The 21,172-nt window shown below is 39.9% G+C and overlaps 1 protein-coding gene across 4 annotated transcripts in view; it reads right to left on the bottom strand.

Moving 5' to 3' along the window:
* Window positions 1-21,172, bottom strand: part of LOC128642024 (uncharacterized) — a 141,730-nt gene that overhangs the window by 21,092 nt on the left and 99,466 nt on the right. For all 4 annotated transcript variants that reach the window (XM_053694660.1, XM_053694664.1, XM_053694662.1 and 1 more), the window contains 2 exons: window positions 17,300-17,608; window positions 3,110-3,235 (listed from right to left, as the gene is read on the bottom strand). In XM_053694660.1, coding sequence (XP_053550635.1) covers window positions 3,138-3,235; window positions 17,300-17,608 — 407 coding nt within the window. In that variant the 3' untranslated portion in view covers window positions 3,110-3,137. The remainder of the gene's footprint in view (window positions 1-3,109; window positions 3,236-17,299; window positions 17,609-21,172) is intronic.

Below are 21,172 nucleotides of genomic sequence, written 5' to 3'. Positions count from 1 at the left end.
GAAGAACTTAAAGGGACACTGAACCCAAATGTTTTCTTTCGTGATTCAGATAGAGCATGACATTTTAAGCAACTTTCTAATTTACTCCTATTATCAATTTGTCTTCGTTCTCTTGCTATCTTTATTTTAAAAGCAGGAATGTTACTCTTAGCTTCCAGCCCATTTTAGGTTGACATTTACCCACCAATAAGCAAGTATAACTCAGGTTCTCAACCAAAAATGGGCCAGCTCCTATGCGTCACATTCCTGCTTTTTAAATAAAGATAACAAGAGAACGAAGAAAAATTGATAATAGGAGTAAATTAGAAATTTGCTTAAAATTGCATGCTCTATCTGAATCCTGAAATAAAAAATTTGGGTTTAGTGTCCCTTTAACCCCTTAATGACCACAGCACTTTTCCATTTTCTGTCTGTTTGGGACCAAGGCTATTTTTACATTTTTGCAGTGTTTGTGTTTAGCTGTAATTTTCCTCTTACTCATTTACTGTACCCACACATATTATATACCGTTTTTCTCGCCATTAAATGGACTTTCTAAAGATACCATTATTTTCATCATATCTTATAATTTACTATAAAAAAAATTATAAAATATGAGGAAAAATGGAAAAAAACACACTTTTTCTAACTTTGACCCCAAAAATTTGTTACATATCTACAACCACCAAAAAACACCCATGCTAAATAGTTTCTATTTTGTCCTGAGTTTAGAAATACCCAATGTTTACATCTTCTTTGCTTTTTTTGCAAGTTATAGGGCCATAAATACAAGTAGCACTTTGCTATTTCCAAACCATTTTTTTTTCAAAATTAGCGCTAGTTACATTAGAACACTAATATCTTTCAGGAATCGCTGAATATCCCTTGACATGTATATATTTTTTTTTAGTAGACATCCCAAAGTATTGATCTAGGCCAATTTTGGTATATTTCATTCCACCATTTCCCCGCCAAATGCGATCAAATACAAAAAATCGTTCACTTTTTCACAAATTTTTTCACAAACTTTCGGTTTCTCACTGAAATTATTTACAAACAGCTTGTGCAATTATGGCATAAAAGGTTGTAAATTCTTCTCTGGGATCCCCTTTGTTCAGAAATAGCAGACATATATAGCTTTGGCGTTGCTTTTTGGTAATTAGAAGGCCGCTAAATGCCACTGCGCACCACACGTGTATTATGCCCAGCAGTTAAGGGGTTAATTAGGGAGCTTTTAGGGAGCTTGTAGGGTTAATTTTAGCTTTAGTGTAGTGTAGTAGACAACCCCAAGTATTGATCTAGGCCAATTTTGGTATATTTCATGCCACCATTTCACCGCCAAATGCGATCAAATAAAAAAAAACGTTAAATTTTTCACAATTTTAGGTTTCTCACTGAAATGATTTACAAACAGCTTGTGCAATTATGGCACAAATGGTTGTAAATGCTTCTCTGGGATCCCCTTTGTTCAGAAATAGCAGCCATATATGGCTTTGGAATTGCTTTTTGGTAATTAGAAGGCCGCTAAATGCCGCTGCGCATCACACGTGTATTATGCCCAGCAGTGCAGGGGTTAATTAGGGAGCTTGTAGGGAGCTTGTATGGTTAATTTTAGCTTTAGTATAGTGTAGTACACAACCCAAAGTATTGATCTAGGCCCATTTTGGTATATTTCATGCCACCATTTTACCGCCAAATGCGATCAAATAAAAAAAAAAGTAAAATTTTTCACAATTTTAGGTTTCTCACTGAAATCATTTACAAACAGTTTGTGCAATTATGGTACAAATGGTTGTAAATGCTTCTCTGGGATCCCCTTTGTTCAGAAATAGCAGACATATATGACTTTGGCGTTGCTTTCTGGTAATTAGAAGACCGCTAAATGCTGCTGCGCCTCACACGTGTATTATGGCTAGCAGTGCAGGGTTTAATTAGGGAGCTTTTAAAAAAAATAAAAATTTTTTTAGCATATTTACATATGCTACTGTGTAGGATCCCCCCCTTAGCCCCCGACCTCCCTGATCCCCCCAAAACCGCTCTCTATCCCTCCCCTCTGCCTTATTGGGGGCCATCTTGGGTACTGGCAGCTGTCTGCCAGTACCCAGTTTGCAAAAAAATATGTTTTATTTTATTTTTTACCCGGTTTTTCTGTAGTGTAGCTTCCCCCTGCCCACAGCCCAACACCCACCACCTAACTGATGGTTTTTTTTTTATTTGATTTATTTATTTTTTGCAATTTTTTTTTCATTTTCCTACAATTTTTTTCTGTAGTGTAGCGGTTCCCACCTGCTCCCTCCCCGTGCACGCCCCCGCCCCCGCCCTCCCGTGCACGTGCACGCGTCAGTGCGCGCCCCCTGGCATCCCCGCCCACGATCCCGCCCCCTCCACATCACGAAGGGCCATCGATGGCCGCCACCCGCCTCCCGGTCCGGCTCCCACCCACCAACGCAGTAAGCCACCGATCTCCGGTGCAGAGAGGGCCACAGAGTGGCTCTCTCTGCACCGGATGGCTTGAAAAGGTTATTGCAGGATGCCTCCATATCGAGGCATCACTGCAATAACCAGAAAGCAGCTGGAAGCGAGCAGGATCGCTTCCAGCTGCTTTCCACACAGAGGACGTGCAGGGTACGTTCTCAGGCGTTAACTGCCTTTTTTTTGAGGACGTACCCTGCACGTCCTCGGTCGTTAAGGGGTTAAGTACTTAAAGTATTCTTAAGGCACATTTGACTTTAGCTAATTTGTCCTAGTTCACCTTCCAGAGAGCGCTCAAGCGAAAGACAGAACATGGTTTTGTAGAGCTCCCCACAGAAGTCTATAGGGAAAGGGAGTTAGTGATGTCTCATTATCCAGCCTCCAGATGTTAACGCGCCAGAGTCTTTTGCTCGTGCGCTACCATTTTACTTTTAACTCGTAAAACCAGCAATAAAAACACTATTGATTTAACTTAAGCAGTGTTAGCGCTCAACAGCGATAATATTTTTGTGTTCCACTCGAGCCCTTTGTGTTTGCATTGTGTATGTGACAAATATAACCAGATAATTAGGCTGCTCATCAGTAAAGCACGTCCCCTCACTTATACACCCTATGTTAGGCTTATAAACATTAATATAAAGCTCACTTAGACACTTACCTGAGTGTGCAGTGACTTCACTACTGCTCTATGGTGCAGCACTCTGGGTGACAGCTTTATTAACCATATGAGGTTTGTCTGTTAGAAGTATTTTCTCTTTACCTTCTGACAATAGGTAAAATTTTCCTGTGAGAAAAAAACAATAATAAATGTAGTTACTATATATTGTATATTAATAAGCAAAAATTCAGGAGTTTAAGTTCCAATCAAACCTTAAACATCTCCAATTTAAAGGAAAGTCAACACCTTAAGATTTTTATATAAAATGCTTAGTTAAACATAATAAAACAACTTTGCAATACATTTTCATTATTTATTTTGCTCCATTTTCATGTAATATAATTTTGAAAAAATATATCTTTGAGCCCTATATTTGTTTGTAAAAATTTGTATTAGATAGTGTTATTATGAGTTAGTGTACTTTGTAATATATTTTTATGTGTTTTCTGACCTTTTTATTTTTTGCGAGACAGTTAACCAAAGCTCTGATGATGCAGTAATCATTCTAGCATAAATCTTGATTGCGTTCATGAATTTGTGTTTACTTACAACTTATAAAATGAGCCCTACACCGACATGTGCCCAAACAGCCGTGATAAACCCCTTTTTGCTTGTGCATAACTGTTAGTTTGAGATATATACATAATTAGGTCTAATCTACTGTGCACAACAATAGATTTTGTTTGAATGTGTTTTGTTTTAAAGCAAACTATATATTGATTTGATATATATGATTTTTATACTGTCTATCAGAATTAGCCTAATGTTAGAGTCTGGCGCCCACAATATCTGTGTGTTTTGTTTAGATTATTTGCAAGTTTTCTGGGCATTATTTACTTGTTCCTTTTTAGTACTCTTCTGTTTTTGACACAAGAAATTAACGGCTAGATTTAGAGTTCTGCGGCCAAAGGGGTGCGTTAGCTACGCGTGTATTTTTTCCCCTGCACCTTCTAAATACCGCTGGTATTTAGAGTTCTCTGAAGGGCTGCGTTAGGCTCCAAAAAGGGAGCGTATAGCATAATTTACCGCCACTTCAACTCTAAATACCAGCGGTGCTTGCGGACGCGGCCAGCTTCAAAAACGTGCTCGTGCACGATTCCCCCATAGGAAACAATGGGGCAGTTTGAGCTGTAAAAAAACCTAACACCTGCAAAAAAGCAGCGTTCAGCTCCTAACGCAGCCCCATTGTTTCCTATGGGGAAACACTTCCTAAGTCTGCACCTAACACCCTAACATGTACCCCGAGTCTAAACACCCCTAACCTTACACTTATTAACCCCTAATCTGCCGCCCCCGCTATCGCTGACCCCTGCATATTATTTTTAAAACCTAATCTGCCGCTCCGTACACCGCCGCAACCTATGTTATCCCTATGTACCCCTAATCTGCTGCCCCTAACACCGCCGACCCCTACATAATATTTATTACCCCCTAATCTGCCCCCCCCAACGTCGCCGCTACCTACCTACAATTATTAACCCCTAATCTGCCGACCGGACCTCGCCGCTACTCTAATAAATGTATTAACCCCTAAAGCTAAGTCTAACCCTAACCATAACACCCCCCTAAATTAAATATAATTTAAATCTAACTAAATAGAATAAATCTTATTAAATAAATTATTCCTATTTAAAGCTAAATACTTACCTGTAAAATAAACCCTAATATAGATACAATATAAATAATAATTATATTGTAGCTATTTTAGGATTAATATTTATTTTACAGGCAACTTTGTATTTATTTTAACCAGGTACAATAGCTATTAAATAGTTAAGAACTATTTAATAGCTACCTAGTTAAAATAATTACAAAATTACCTGCAAAATAAATCCTAACCTAAATTACAATTAAACCTAACACTACACTATCAATAAATAAATAAAATAAACTATCTACAATTATCTACAATTATATAAACTAAACTAAATTACAAAAACAAACAAACACTAAATTACAAAAAAAAACAAACACTAAATTACAAAAAATAAAAAAAGATTACAAGAATTTTAAACTAATTACACCTACTCTAACCCCCCTAAAAAAATAACAAAGCCCCCCAAAATAAAAAAATGCCCTACCCTACCAAATCGGAATTCGAGGGACGCAATCTTGGATGACGTCCCTTAAAGGAACCTTCATTCGTCATTAGTCCGTCAGTGAAGAAGGATGGCTCCGCGTCGGCTGCTTGAAGATGGTCCCGCTCCGCGCCGGGTGGAAGAATATAGAAGATGTCGCCTGGATGAAGATGTCTGCCGGTCCGGATGTCCTCTTCTGCCCGGATAGGATGAAGACTTTGGACCCTCTGGAGGAGCTTTTCTTGCCGGATAGGAGGAAGACTTCAGACCCTCTTCTGGACGGATCGGTGATACCCGGCGTGGTGAAGACAAGGTAGGGAGATCTTCAGGGGCTTAGTGTTAGGTTTATTTAAGGGGGGTTTGGGTTAGATTAGGGGTATGTGGGTGGTGGGTTTTAATGTTGGGGGGGTATTGTATGTTTTTTTTTACAGGCAAAAGAGCAGAATTCTTTGGGGCATGCCCCGCAAAAGGCCCTTTTAAGGGCTGGTAAGGTAAAAGAGCTTTACAATTTTTATTTTAGAATAGGGTAGGGCATTTTTTTATTTTGGGGGCTTTGTTATTTTTTTAGGGGGCTTAGAGTAGGTGTAATTAGTTTAAAATTCTTGTAATCTTTTTTTATTTTTTGTAATTTAGTGTGTTTTTTTGTAATTTAGTGTTTTTTTGTTTTTTTTTTATAATTTTGTTTAGTTGATATAATTGTAGATAATTGTAGATAGTTTATTTAATTTATTTATTGATAGTGTAGTGTTAGGTTTAATTGTAACTTAGAGTAGCGGCGAGGTCCGGTTAGCAGATTAGGGGTTAATAATTGTAGGTAGGTAGCGGCGACGTTGGGGGGGGCAGATTAGGGGTTAATAAATATTATGTAGGGGTCGGCGATGTTAGGGGCAGCAGATTAGGGGTACATAGGGATAATGTAGGTGGCGGCGGTGTGCGGTCGGCAGATTAGGGGTTAAAAAAATTTAATAGAGTGGCGGCGATGTGGGGGGCCTCGGTTTAGGGGTACATAGGTAGTTTATGGGTGTTAGTGTACTTTAGAGCACAGTAGTTAAGAGCTTTATGAACCGGCGTTAGCCCAGAAAGCTCTTAACTCCTGGTTTTTCTCTGCGGCTGGAGTCTTGTCGTTAGATTTCTAACGCTCACTTCAGCCATGACTCTAAATACCGGCGTTAGAAAGATCCCATTGAAAAGATAAGATACGCAATTGGCGTAGGGGGATCTGCGGTATGAAAAAGTCATGGCTGGAAAGTGAGCGTTAGACCCTTTCCTGACTGACTCTAAATTCCAGCGGGCGGTAAAAACCAGCGTTGGGACCCCCTAACGCTGGTTTGGATGGCTAACGCAGAACTATAAATCTAGGCGTTAGAGTTGAATCTTTAAGCATGCCAGACACAGAACTCTTGGCCTCCTGCTGTATCAGGTCTTGAGATCCTCAGACAACAATCATAGATGCCTTAGTAGTTCCCTTGTCGTTCAATCTGATGTACATCTTTCATCCATTTATGTTGCTACCCAGTGTGATTAACAGCACAACATTCTTCTACCAATGAGGTGACGTTTGCACCTCTAATCCAATATCTATGCTAGCATACTGAATACTGTCAGCTGACACGCACAGTTATTGGTTTAGAGGTTACCTCATTGAAGTAAATCGCTATGCCATGGGTGGCCAGAGCCGCTGAGTTTAGTGAGGTGCAGCGGCACAGTTAGAGTGAGTTTAGCGCCTTTTTTTTTTATAACAATTTTTTATTGAAGTTATGAGTAGATAAAACATACAGATTTCGTTCATAAATAACAGTTACATCAGATCAAGTACAACAATGAAATGAATGGGCATTGACTAAAACCATTTTGTATCATAATGTGGTGTGTACTAAGGTTCGGACTGAAACTGCCTTTTTTATTATTTCCTATAATTAATGTTCCCCACATTGATATAGGAGGTGCACTTTAGTCTAATGATGACCAGATGTGGGGAGTTGGCTTTTGTGTCTGCCTCTCTTGGGCCAAGGTATAGAGGGGGAGGGGGAATTCAGTGGGCAAGAGCCCCTCAGTAAAGAGGGGAAAAATGGGGGGGGGGGCCCTAATAAAGGAGCTGTAGGGGATAAAGAAGTGTCAGGGGATTTTAAGGGTTTAGATTAGTGTCCTAAATTGCTTAGATAAATTAGCTAAGTGGTATTTTAATGATTTATGGAGCTTGTGGGGTGAATAAGTTGTAGAGTCTTAACATTAAAGTGTGGGGTTGATAGAAGTGGGTAAGATTAAAACTAAAGCTGATATTCTATCTTTAAGGAGGGACCCCATTACCATTCCTAAATAAACTTTGAATGAAGCATGTCAGGTTTAAATATCAGGTATAGTAATTTACAGGGGAAGATAAAGGTAACCCAATAACATTTAGAACGAACTTCACATCTGAAGAGACCCGTCTACCAAACAGAACCCTTCTAATAAGTGCCAATAATCTTCGGTCACATGTATGGGATATGATCTTATAAGAGTGTGTCTAGAGATGGCTAGGAATAAAATATATAGTACTGAGAGTACACCTCTATCTAATACTCTCCCCAAGTACAGTGATCAGGCATTAAAATAATGTCATCATGTACAAATCTATGGCCTACCAGTACCATAAAAAACAATAGCTGACTAGACCTCACATATACAGACATGGTAAAGAAACAATCCCATGATGCAACAGTTATTTTATACATAAATTAGTATGGGAGGCAGCATACTCTGGGATTTAAGTGGGAATTCCAGATGATCTGTTATTTTAGTAATTATTCAATAAAGGTTTGGTGTACCAGTGAAAAGGGACTAGTAATGATCCTTCTGTTATTTCACCTAGTGTGATAAAGAGAGGATTAACTGCTGAGGCCTCTCTCCATGTATTTGTAGCACTCTGTAGTATGAAGGAACCTAGGTAGCTCTAGAAAGTAATATTATTATGAGAAGTTACAGTATGAATCTCAGTATACCACTCTGACCAGTGCATCAAGGTTATCCATACATTACTAAAACATTATAAGCGTCATGGCAGTTGCGATCAGTTAAAGCAATCCCTCATTCATCTGATCATAAATCAGGCCACAGTGAATCTCAAATATAGTTATCAGTAGGCCCAGGTACATATATTATAAGCTTTGATGTTTCTCTAGTAGCTCTATATTAAGCTATATGTTAGTAAAGTATAGATAGGTAAACATGGCAAAAATGGAAAATGAAGCCTCTATAAAGAGATCTCTAAAATTACCCATAGGGCAGGTTATATATAAACCCTAGTTCTCAGATCTTTGTATGGTGAGCTAACGTGACTCCTATGTGACTATGTATGTGTAAGACATGCTATATTTTTAACCACATACTTATCCACGCTGTCTCGGCCGCTGACAGCATGGAGTTCTCTTGGACCCCAAATGGTTTACTATAGGAAGTGTGTTGTGGTAAATAGGGGATATGTTGGAACCCATAACTCAGCCAGCTAAGCTACAGGTCCCCTTTACCATTAGCTGTTAATAGGAAAAGACAACCTAATGTATACCCTCAAAATGACTCCAGAAATGAGTGATGTGATTATAAGTTTTCCTGTGTCTGGAATTATGTCAGCAGGACTTTTTTTTTTTTTTTTTAAATAAAGCTTTATTGAATGAACAGAAAACATCACATGATATACATTCAAAGTTGTACAGGAGCAGTCAGATTAACAAGATGACTGTATTGTTCCATCAAAAGGAGTTGTTTTTTGCTGACAGTGCCCCTGGCTTATACATCTTATTTATTGTTCTTAAGCAAATGTGTTACCTCAAACTTTATATTTAAGTTGAGAGATTTTCTCAAAATTATAAAGTAGCTTGGGTATTAAGTCATACCCTAATAGAGAGAAAAATAAGAAAGGAAAGCCGGAATGTCAGCAGGACTTTTACAATATGACGAGTCCATGGATTTCATCCTTACTTGTTGGATTTATCCTCCTGCTGACAGGAAGTGGCAAAGAGCACCACAGCAGAGCTGTATATATAGCTCCTCCCTTCCCTCCACCTCCAGTCATTCGACCGAAGCTAGGAAGAGAAAGGAAAAGCCAAAAGGTGTAGAGGTGACTGAAGTTTAATAAAAATAAGTATATACCTGTCTTAAAAATTTAGTAAAAGAAATAAATTTATCAGGTAAGCATACATTTCCTTTTCTTTTACAAAGATATGACGAGTCCACGGATTTCATCCTTACTTGTGGGATACAATACCAAAGCTATAGGACACGGATGAAAGGGAGGGACAAGACAGGAACCTAAACGGAAGGCACCACTGCTTGAAGAACCTTTCTCCCAAAACCAGCCTCAGAAGAAGCAAAAGTATCAAATTTGGAAAATTTGGAAAAGTATGAAGAGACGACCAAGTTGCAGCCTTGCAAATCTGTTCAACTGCAGCATCGTTTTTAAATGCCCATGAGGAAGCCACAGCCCTAGTGGAATGAGCTGTAATCCTTTCAGGAGGCTGCTGTCCAGCAGTCTCATATGCCAGACGGATGATACTCTTCAGCCAAAAAGAAAGAGAGGTAGCTGTAGCTTTCTGGCCCCTACGCTTTCCAGAAAAAACAACAAATAAAGAAGAAGATTGACGAAATTCTTTAGTCGCCTGCAAGTAAAACTTCAGGGCATGGACCACGTCCAAGTTATGCAACAGACGCTCCTTCTTAGAAGAAGGATTAGGACATAATGAAGGAACCACAATTTCCTGATTAATATTCTTATTTGAAACAACCTTAGGAAGGAAACCAGGTTTGGTACGTAGAACCACCTTATCAGAATGAAAGATAAGATAAGGCGAGTCACATTGTAACGCTGAAAGCTCAGAAACTCTACGAGCAGAAGAAATAGCAACTAAAAACAAAACTTTCCAAGATAATAACTTAATATCTATGGAATGCATGGGTTCAAACGGAACCCCTTGAAGAACATTAAGAACTAAATTCAAACTCCAGGGTGGAGCAATTGGTCTAAACACAGGCTTGATTCTGCTCAGAGCCTGACAAAAAGACTGAACGTCTGGAACATCTGCCAAACGTTTGTGTAGTAAAATTGACAAAGCAGAGATTTGTCCCTTTAAAGAACTTGCCGACAACCCTTTCTCCAATCCTTCTTGGAGAAAAGACAGAATTCTGGGAATCCTAATTCTACTCCATGAGTAACCCTTGAATTCACACCAATAAAGATATTTACGCCATATCTTATGGTATATCTTCCTAGTAACAGGCTTACGTGCCTGAATCAAAGTATCAATGACCGAATTAGAGAACCCCCGCTTCGATAGAATCAAGCGTTCAATCTCCAAGCATTCAGTTGCAGAGAAACTAGATTTGGGTGTTGAAATGGTCCTTGAATGAGAAGGTCCTGCCTCAATGGAAGCCTCCACGGTGGCAGAGAGGACATGTCCACTAGATCGGCATACCAAGTCCTGCGAGGCCACGGGGAAGGAGAACAAACGGTGGAAACACATAAGCTAGGTTGAACGACCAAGGCCCTGCCAAGGCATCTGTCAGTTCGGCCTGAGGATCCCTTGACCTGGATCCATATCTCGGGAGCTTGGCATTCTGACAAGACGCCATCAGATCCAATTCTGGTCTGCCCCATCTGAGAATCAGAGTGGCAAAGACCTCCGGATGGAGTTCCCACTCTCCGGATGAAAAGTCTGTCTGCTCAAGAAGTCCACTTCCCAGTTGTCCACTCCTGGGATGTAGATTGCTGACAGATAACAAGAGTGAGCCTCCACCCATTGAATTATCCTCAATACTTCTGTCATCACTAAGGGACTCCTTGTTTCCCCTTGATGATTGATGTAAACCACAGTCGTGATGTTGTCCGACTGAAAGCGAATTAATTTGGCCGAAGTCAACTGAGGCCATGCCTGAAGTGCATTGAATATTGCTCTCAACTCCAGAATATTGATTGGAAGTAGAGACTCTGACTGAGTCCACACACCCTGAGCCTTCAGGGAATTCCAGACTGCACCCCAACCTAGTAGACTGGCGTCTGTTGTCACTATCACCCATGAGGGTCTGCGGAAGCACGTCCCCTGGGACAGATGATCCGACGACCACCAAAGAAGAGAGTTTCTTGTCTCCTGATCCAGGTCTATCTGAGGAGACAAATTTGCATAATCTCCATTCCACTGCCTGAGCATGCTCAATTGTAGTGGTCTGAGATGAAAACGAGCAAAAGGAACAATGTCCATTTCTGCCACCATCAATCCTATCGCCTCCATGCACTGAGCCACTGATGGCCGAGGATTGGACTGAAGGGATCGGCATGTATTCAGAATCTTTAACTTTCTGACCTCCGTCAAGAAAATTTTCATGTATATGGAATCTATCAGAGTTCCCAAGAAGGGAACCTTTGTCTGTGGAATTAGTGAACTCTTTTCTAGATTCACCTTCCACCCGTGCGTCCTCAGGAAGGACAGAACCATGTCTGTATGAGACTTTGTCAGATCGTAAGATGCCTGAATCAGAATATCGTCCAGATAAGGCGCCACTGCAATACCCTGCGGCATGAGAACCACCAGAAGGGACCCTAGAACCTTCGTGAAGATCCTGGGTGCTGTGGCCAACCCGAAGGGAAGAGCCACAAACTGAAAATGTTTGTCCAGAAAGGCAAACCTTAGGAACTGGTGATGATCCTTGTGGATGGGAATATGAAGATATGCATCCTTCAAATCCACGGTAGTCATATATTGACCCTACTGGACCAATGGCAGAATTGTTCGAATAGTCTCCATCTTGAAGGATGGGACTCTGAGAAATTTGTTTAGACTTTTTAGGTCTAAAATGGGTCGAAACGTGCCCTCTTTTTTGGGAACCACGAAAAGATTTGAGTAAAACCACTGCAGCCATATCCTGCAGAGTAAATGAGTTAGACGTGGTTGAAGAACCAGGCGTCTCTTGGGTGGGCGTTAATGGTTGTGATGCTTGGGGAGAAGTTGGCGGTATACCTTGATTCTCCTCAGACTGAGAATCATCCTTAGACACACTTTCTTTACATAAAATCTGTGCTTTACATTGTAAGGCCCTCTCAGTACACGAGGGACAAAAAACCAGAGGAGGTTCCACAGTGGCATCTAAACACATAGAACAAGAAGATTCCTCCTCAGATTCAGACATGTTAAACAGACTAGCAATATTAACAATAGTCTTTCTTTGCTTAAAATATTGAGCCCTGAACTCAAATTGTAGGCAAAAAATGTTAATGCAAAAAAACTGTACTGTGGCTTTAAATTTTAAAAGCGCAACTATTTTTCTGATATTTGCAATAAATGTGTTTGTGGCAATAAAAATTTGTTTACTGTGCCCAAAATACTCTATCCGTATTGCATCCACTTGCTGATATGTAAGGAGACATAAAATATCGACTTTAGCAGTTATTTAATCATTAACTTTAATTAGGCCCCTGCACCACGCCACAGCTCTGCTGTGGTGCCTACCTGCCCCTGGAATATACTGCTGTTGTTGGATAAACTTTAAAGACCCTTGAAAGGCTGAGAATACTTCGGCCCCACCGGAGCCCCAGATTCTGCTCCTTTACTATCCGGATGATACTGCACGTCCTCAGCGCACGAAAACAAAGGCCCCGCCCACCGTGGGCGTAACTCCAACCTGACTAAGACCTGCATGGGTCGCAAGTAAAACAAACATGTTGCACTGAAAAATGCCATGTGCCCTCTGATATACCCTGAAAACTTAACACTTTACTCCCTCAGGCCAGTGATAAAATAAACTGCCCTTAAGCAAACCGCCACTCCCAGCGTCCAGCCCTTGAATAAGCCTCAAAGATATTTACATACTTAGGCCATTAGTATAAATGATTTCCAGGTACACCATTTCCTTACAGATAGTGCATACTGCTTACCCCTCCCCATATAGGGAAAATGTCAGCCTGTTCTGATGTATCAAGTCTCCCCAGAAACAAAAGACTGAACATACCTCAATGCTGTTTGTAGCAAGACACCGTTCTCCACACTGAAGATCTTTCTTACACTACCTTCATCTGCACTGTGGGAAACATCATGGATCTTAGATAATGTTTGCTAAGATCATCAACATCAGGGCAGAAAATAAGATGTCTCCAATCCTTTTGGGAAGTAATAGACTGACGATTTCTCCCTGAGAAAAATAGCACTCACTGGCACTATTTTAAAATAAAAAAACTTCTTGATTGAAGAATCTAAACTAACACCTCACTTTACCTCTTCCTAGTACTAACATAGGCAAAGAGAATGACTAGAGGTGGAGGGAAGGGAGGAGCTATATATACAGCTCTGCTGTGGTGCTCTTTGCCACTTCCTGTCAGTAGGAGGATAAATCCCACAAGTAAGGATGATATCCGTGGACTCGTCATATCTTTGTAAAATAAATATTATTCTATATCTATGTGTGAAACAACCCTTAAATAATGACTAGGTTTGTAAAACAACTGTTTACAGTGGAACATATAAAACAGAAAATGTGAGGGAAACCTCTAATACACAAACATAGCAAACGTCACATAAAACAGGTGTTGCTAGCAACTAGGTCTGTGAACCTTAAAAAAAAAAAAGAAATGTTACGTGATAGCAGAGGGAGCTCTTCTTTTTATTGGGGAGTAGTTAAAACTTAAATACAGTCCAGTTTATATCAGAGTGCGTTTATGTATATTGGAGTTCACAGATCTTCAAAGTCATAGCCGAAAAAAAGAAAAAAAAAAGTCATGAAGGGAGCGCTAAACACTACCTTGTTCTACGTACAAATTAGTCTTTAGCCTACTCCAGCTTTATTTATTTTAAGTCCCAATTGTTGACTGATACAGAGCTCCCCAAGTGATGAGACCAGACTCCCCAAAGGTGTCCGTAGACTAATGTCCCCCTGAGGGTTAAATCTAGGCTGACACTGCCGAGGGTTTCCTGACATCGATTTGCCGATCTGCTTGAACAGAGTGATCCCCTGTATAGCAGCAACTGGATCTGTCCGTCTGCACATCCTGGGAGAACCCAAGGTAACTATAGAAGCCAAGTGTGTGACTGCGGGAGCTGGAACTGACACAGATAGGGTGAGAATATCGGGTTCCATTATTTGTATAGGCCACACTGTTGGACAAGCTCTCTCCCGGTACAAAACATCTATAGGAGGTAAATTAGTTTGCCATGCCGTGGGAGGACCTCCGTTCTCTTCCGTGAACTCCAGCCTAGTAGCCGCCATTTTATCTGTGGCCGTAGTGTGGTCTATGCTAGCAGCCATTACAGCAATTGAGGTGATTTCCTCTGTGGGCTTAGTTCTACAGGCAATTACGAGGTCATCAAAATCTCGATGCATCTTCTCTCCTATGTTATCAAGAAGCGCCTGTACCTGTAGATAGAAATCCTCCATGCTTGGTGGTGTAGTAACGAGTGCTACGTGTGTCAGGCTGCTTTTGTGAGGCCAGTAATCACTACCTCCACGTTTTCGTTACAACCTGTTTAGATCCATATAAAATCCCGTTAGGTTGCTCTTAACAGTAGCTGCTTCACTCATATGTGTATATAAATCAGAGGTATCGCGTTAAATTGCATTTAATCCCCCAAAACACTTCATCTTTCAGGAGCTCAGTAACTGTGCATCTTGTCTGTTCTATAGTTGGCTCCTCCCCCGAGATTAGCGCCCTTTTTTAATAACTGATGACTTAAACTCCATTTTATTTTTAGTGATCGTAAATTCTAGCCTTTGTTAAACACCCAGATTTACCATCGCTTTAAAGGGAAATGACACCAAAAAAAATTGTATTTCATGAATCTGATAGATCAGACAATATTAAACAACTTTTCAATTTACTTCTGTTATTTACTTGTCTTCATTCTCTACTGGGAGCTAGCTGAACACATTGAGTGAGCCAATAACATAAGGCATATATGTGCAGCCACCAATCAGCAGCTCCTGTGCCCACCTAGGCATAATTTTTAGAAACAATTATACCAAGAGACCAGAAAAATATAAGATAATGGAAGTAAATTGGAAAGTTGTTTAAAATCAAACGCTGTATCTGAATCATGAAAAAACAAATCTGGATTTCATGTCCCTTTAATTTATCAGGTAAGCAAACATTTTTTTTCCAATGTTTGTTTCAAAAATTATCATTAAAGGGACAGTTCACCCAAAAATGTCCCCCCCTTTAAATTGTTCCCAATGATTCATTTTACCTGCTGGAGTGTTTTAAATTGTTTACAAGTAGCTCCTTTACCTCTATTTTGGCATTTGAAATAGCCGATTTAGCCTGTGGTATCCCAACCTATACTGAAAGTTTCTATACTGGAGTATATTCTATTGAATAGCCTAAGTAAACACAGCCAGCAGAAGAGATTACACTCTCAGTGGGGTGCAGGATAGTTAAGTAATAAAATGATAATTTTCCATTGTTCTCTCTATGAATTGAGCTTTAATTTTCTAGACAAATATAAGATAAGGAAGCAAGTGTGTGTACATAAAAGTGATAACGTAATGAGATCTGATATTACCTGAAGCTCAACCCATTGTAATAGGCTGTGGTTTAAAAGCACAAAACCAGCTATTTCATATACACAAATAAACCTGAAAATGCAATTTCTCATAAATGTTATACTCTGCAGCTGGTATAACAAGTCATTGAAAATACATTCATATAAAAAACTATTTTACAGTGTACTGTCCCTTTAAATCAATCTATGTTGAATTATGTAATTAATTTAATTGACATTTATAATTTTTATTGACATTTATAAATAACAGAAAAATGTATAATATGGCAATGTATTGCACCCAGCTACTTCACAATGCAACGGGCTGCCAATATTTACTGTGGCGAACACTAAACTGCTGAAGTGTAGGTGTCTCACTGTACATCTGGGAGACAAATAAATAGGTCCCGCTATATGTACAGTACATATATTTGTGATATGTTTATACAAGCTCAATTCTCCACTAATATCAGTCTGATTCTTCTTTACTACATTATTTTATCTCATAAGTTTTATGCAGCCGACCTTTGATGATGCTCGGTAGTTAATACAACTGGGAGGAACCTTGTTTACATAGTTATGTTAGTTCAGTATAAACAAATAAACCCCATCCAAATCCATAAGAATTCCTTTGCAAAGTCCCTCACATGGCTCTTTTGCAGTGTTGTCATATTGTGGTGCAGTAACAACCCCTGTAATACTGTATGTATGTGTCTCGCCTTTGCATACGGGAATGTAGGTTACGCCCCTTAAAGGGCCATGATGCACAAATGTTGAAACACTTGAAAGTGCTGCAGCATAGCTGTAAAAAGCAGACTAGAAAATATCACCTGAACATTTCTATGTAAAAAAGAAAGATATTTTACCTAAGTATTCACACCCCATTGTAAAGGGCTTTAGGCAGCAAATCAGTATGTCTGTCCTGGGACAGGCAAGGGAGTGAGTTTACGTGCACTCTCATCTTATTTCCCTATTCAGTTTAAGGAAGTTTACAATGAAATCTCATGAGAGTTAAGTGAAATCTCATGAGATCACAGTAAAAGAGATCATGACCTCAGCACTGCTGATGCTGATTGGCTGCTGTTAATTTCTTCCTTTATTTTACCTGCAGCTGGGAGCATCTGAGTATAACTTTTTACACAGAACTTACTCTGCTGAGCTGAGGAGATTGTGAGGTAAAATATCTTCCTTTTTTACATAGAGATGCTCAGGTGATATTTTCCTGTCAGATCTTTACAGTTATATCAGTTTCAAGTGATTTATCATATGAGGATTATGTCCCTTTAAGGTAAAACTTGTCTTTAGAGAATCCTGTGCAGGATCTATTAGAAGTACATATATTATATTTTTTACCATATAAATTGCATTGTATTGTAAAACTAAATTAAATAAAACATTACGTTGATAAACATCTGTTGCAGTATTTGTTTGCTTTCTATTGAACTTCTAATCAGTTACAAATAACTACACACAAGGTATACAGACAATTAGCCCGGTCTGTTGTTAGTACAAATTAGTCTGAAGCAGGGAATTGCTTATTGTTGTGAGGTTTCACTTTTATCTACTAAAGTAAATTACTGCAGACAATAAAGGTTCTGTACAAATATAAAATGTTTTACCTTCTCTGCGTAAGACGTTCAGCTCCGTTGTACACTTTAGTATCTTGTGCTCCACCACAGCTTTAACGTAAATGTCACTTGGGTTCACTAGATCTGTTAATCTCATGACCTTACATACATGACTTATTGTGTAGCTGCCGTCACTGTTAGGGTGAGAATCTTGTTGTATGTGAGAGTCAGAGATCTCCTTATATTTCTCAGGTTTAGACTCAGCTCGGCTCCACTTTATCACAGTGTCTTCTGGGATGTAGCTGTTTATATCTAATGTGATGGCTGAGGTTCTCTCAGCACCTGAAATGCTCCTAACCCCTAGAATATCAGAGGAATTAGACAAGTAAGGAAAACGTAATAAAGCAAGCGTTTTGTGTAATAAAGTTAGTACAAAAAAAAAGCAAATACACCTGGGCCTTGGAGTGATGTTTACAGCTCTCAGTATGCAGCACTAAGGGGTGACATGACATTTGGTGCAGTGCTTGTCACATGTCTCTCTCTATATCAGGCACTGTAAGAGCCAAGCTCATCTTCACTAGCGATGCACAGGCTCATTATGTGCAGGGGGGCCTAGGGCATATTAAACCCTTAATGACAATGGCTATTTTTACATTTCTGCGGTGTTTGTGTTTAGCTGTAATTCTCCTCTTACTCATTTACTGTACCCACACATATTATATACCGTTTTTCTCGCCATTAAATGGACTTTATAAAGATACCATTATTTTCATCATATCTTATAATTTACTAAAAAAAATATAAAATATGAGGAAAAAATGGAAAAAACACACTTTTTCTAACTTTGACCCCCAAAATCTGTTACACATCTACAACCACCAAAAAACACCCATACTAAATAGTTTATAAATTTTGTCCTGAGTTTAGAAATACCCAATGTTTACATGTTCTTTACTTTTTTTGTAAGTTATAGGGCAATAAATACAAGTAGCACTTTGCTATTTCCAAACCACTTTTATTCAAAATTAGCACTAGTTACATTGGAACCCTGATATCTGTCAGGAATACCTGAATATTCCTTGACATGTATATATTTTTTTTTAGTAGACATCCCAAAGTATTGATCTAGGCCCATTTTGGTATATTTCATGCCACCATTTCACCGCCAAATGCGATTAAATACAAAAAGTTCACTTTTTCACAAATTTTGTCACAAACTTTAGGTTTCTCACTGAAATTATTTACAAACAGCTTCTGCAATTATGGCATAAATGGTTGTAAATGCTTCTCTGGGATCCCCTTTTTCAGAAATAACAGACTTATATGGCTTTGTGGTTGCTTTTTGGTAATTAGAAGGCCGCTAAATGCCGCTGTGCACCACACGTGTTTTATGCCCAGGAGTGAAGGGGTTAATTAGGGAGCTTGTAGGGAGCTTGTAGGGTTAATTTTAGCTTTAGTGTAGTAGATAACTCCAAGTATTGATCTAGGCCCATTTTGGTATATTTTATGCCACCATTTCACCGCCAAATGCGAGCAAATAAAATTTTTTTTTTACATTTTTCACAATTTTAGGTTTCTCACTGAAATTATTTACAAACAGTTTGTGCAATTATGGCAGAAATTGTTGTAAAAGCTTCTCTGGGATCCCCTTTGTTCAGAAATAGCAGACTTATATGGCTTTGGCATTGCTTTTTGGTAATTAGAAGGCCGCTAAATGCTGCTGCGCACCTCACGTGAATTATGCCCAGCAGTGAAGGGGTTAATTAGGGAGCTTGTAGGGAGCTTGCAGGGTTAATTTTAGAGATCAGCCTCCCACCTGACACATCCCACCCCCTGATCCCTCCCAAACAGCTCTCTTCCCTCCACCACCCCACAATTGTTCCCGCCATCTTAAGTACTGGCAGAAAGTCTGCCAGTACTAAATAAAAGAGTTTTTTTTTTTTTTTTTAAATAAAAATAATAAAATATTTTAGTTGTGATGGACCCCTGCCTTAGCACCAACCTCCCTGATCCCCCCCTCCAGCTCTCTAACCCTCTCCCCTACCTAATTACCGCCATCTTGGGTACTGGCAGCTGTCTGCCAGTACCCAGTTTGGCCCCACAAACCAAAGTATTTTAATTTTATTTATAACTTTTATTTTTAATTATTTCTGTAGTGTAGCAGCCCCCCCCCACAATACCCCCACCCCTCCCCCTCCCAGATCCTTTTATATGTAAAAAAAATAAAAATAACTTTGTTTTCCCCTTCCTTCCTTCCTTCCTTCATTGGTGTCAGTGTGGCTAATGCGCACACGCACGCGCACGCTCCCTCCTCCCACCCGGACAACAGCACCATCGGTACCATCGCTACCGGTGCAGAGAGGGCCACAGAGTGGCTCTCTCTGCATCGGAGGCTTGTAAAGGGGTATTGCAGGATGCCTCCATATCGAGGCATCACTGCAATACCCTCAGAGCTGCTGGAAGCGATTGTGATCACTTCCAGCACTCTGTTAGACAACTGACGTACCAGGTACGTCTATTGTCATTAACAGTTAGTTTTTGCATGACGTACCTGGTACGTCAGTTGTCATTAAGGGGTTAAAGGGACACTAAACCCAAAATGTTTCTTTCATGATTCAGATAGAGAATACAAATTTAAACAACTTTCCAATTTACTTCTATTGTTTATTTTGCTTCATTTTTTAGAGATCCTTAGTTGAAGAAAAAAAATGCACATGGGTGAGCCAATCACATGAGGCTTCTAAGTGCAGCAACCAATCAGCAGCTACTGAGACTATCTAGATATGCTTTTCAGCAAAGAATATCAAGAGAATAAAACAAATTATATAATATAAGTTAATTAGAAAGTTGTTTAAAATTGCATGCTCTTTCTATATCATGAAAGAAAAAAAATTGTGTTTCATGTCCCTTTAAGATAAGAGGCTGAAAGAGGGTTTGCAGGGCCAGGAATTTGATTTGATGTGGTTATATGGCTAACCGGGGGCTGAAGGGCCAGGGGCCTGGTCTGATGTGGTTATGTGGCTAACAGAGGAGGGGCTGCAGGGCCAGGGGCTTGGTCTGATGTGGTTATGTGGCTAACAGAGGAGGGGCTGCAGGGCCAGGGGCCTGGTCTGATGTGGTTATGTGGCTAACAGAGGAGGGGCTGCAGGGCCTGGGGTCTGATCTAATGTGGTTATGTGGCTAACAGAGGAGGGGCTGCAGGGCCAGGGGCCTGGTCTGATGTGGTTATGTGGCTAACAGAGGAGGGGCTGCAGGTCCAGGGGCCTGGTCTGATGTGGTTATGTGGCTAACAGAGGAGGGGCTGCAGGGCCAGGGGCCTGGTCTGATGTGGTTATGTGGCTAACAGAGGAGGGGCTGCAGGGTCAGGATTTTGATCTGATGTGGGTAAGAGTCTAACTCTCTACTGACACTAAATTTACCAAACAACCTCCCCCACTTAAAAAAAAACACTAACTGTAGTTTCCTGATCCCTCCCACCACTGTTAACTCTCCCATGACCCAACCACTTACCGCCATCCCTCCCACAGCAATAACCTAACCACAATCTTGCCCATCACAATCCCCCTTACTTTATACACAGCCCACCCAATCTCACCTCCACATGGCCCCACTACAACCCCTTTACCACTGATATTAACCTCTTATATGTGAACCCTGATAACAATCGACACCACTAAATGTAAGCCCTATGTAACACCCCCATCAGGAACTGAACCAGCACCTGAGCCCCACTTCAGTTTAAGATAAAATTGGAAGCAGTTTTAAAATTAAATATTAAAAAACTAACTAATTTTTCTTGCTGTTCCTGAGGTGTTTAGGCTCTTCTGCCAGCAGCTTTAGATTACACCTTTAAATATCAATTTAAATGCTCCTAGTTGTTCCTTCTCTATTTTAATGACAATCTTGATTGCTAAATCATTTTTT

This window comes from Bombina bombina, chromosome 11, assembly GCF_027579735.1.
Source record: "Bombina bombina isolate aBomBom1 chromosome 11, aBomBom1.pri, whole genome shotgun sequence".
NCBI lineage: Eukaryota > Metazoa > Chordata > Amphibia > Anura > Bombinatoridae > Bombina > Bombina bombina.
Note: the sequence above shows the minus strand (reverse complement) of the source record. Positions and strands in the feature narration are given on the sequence as shown.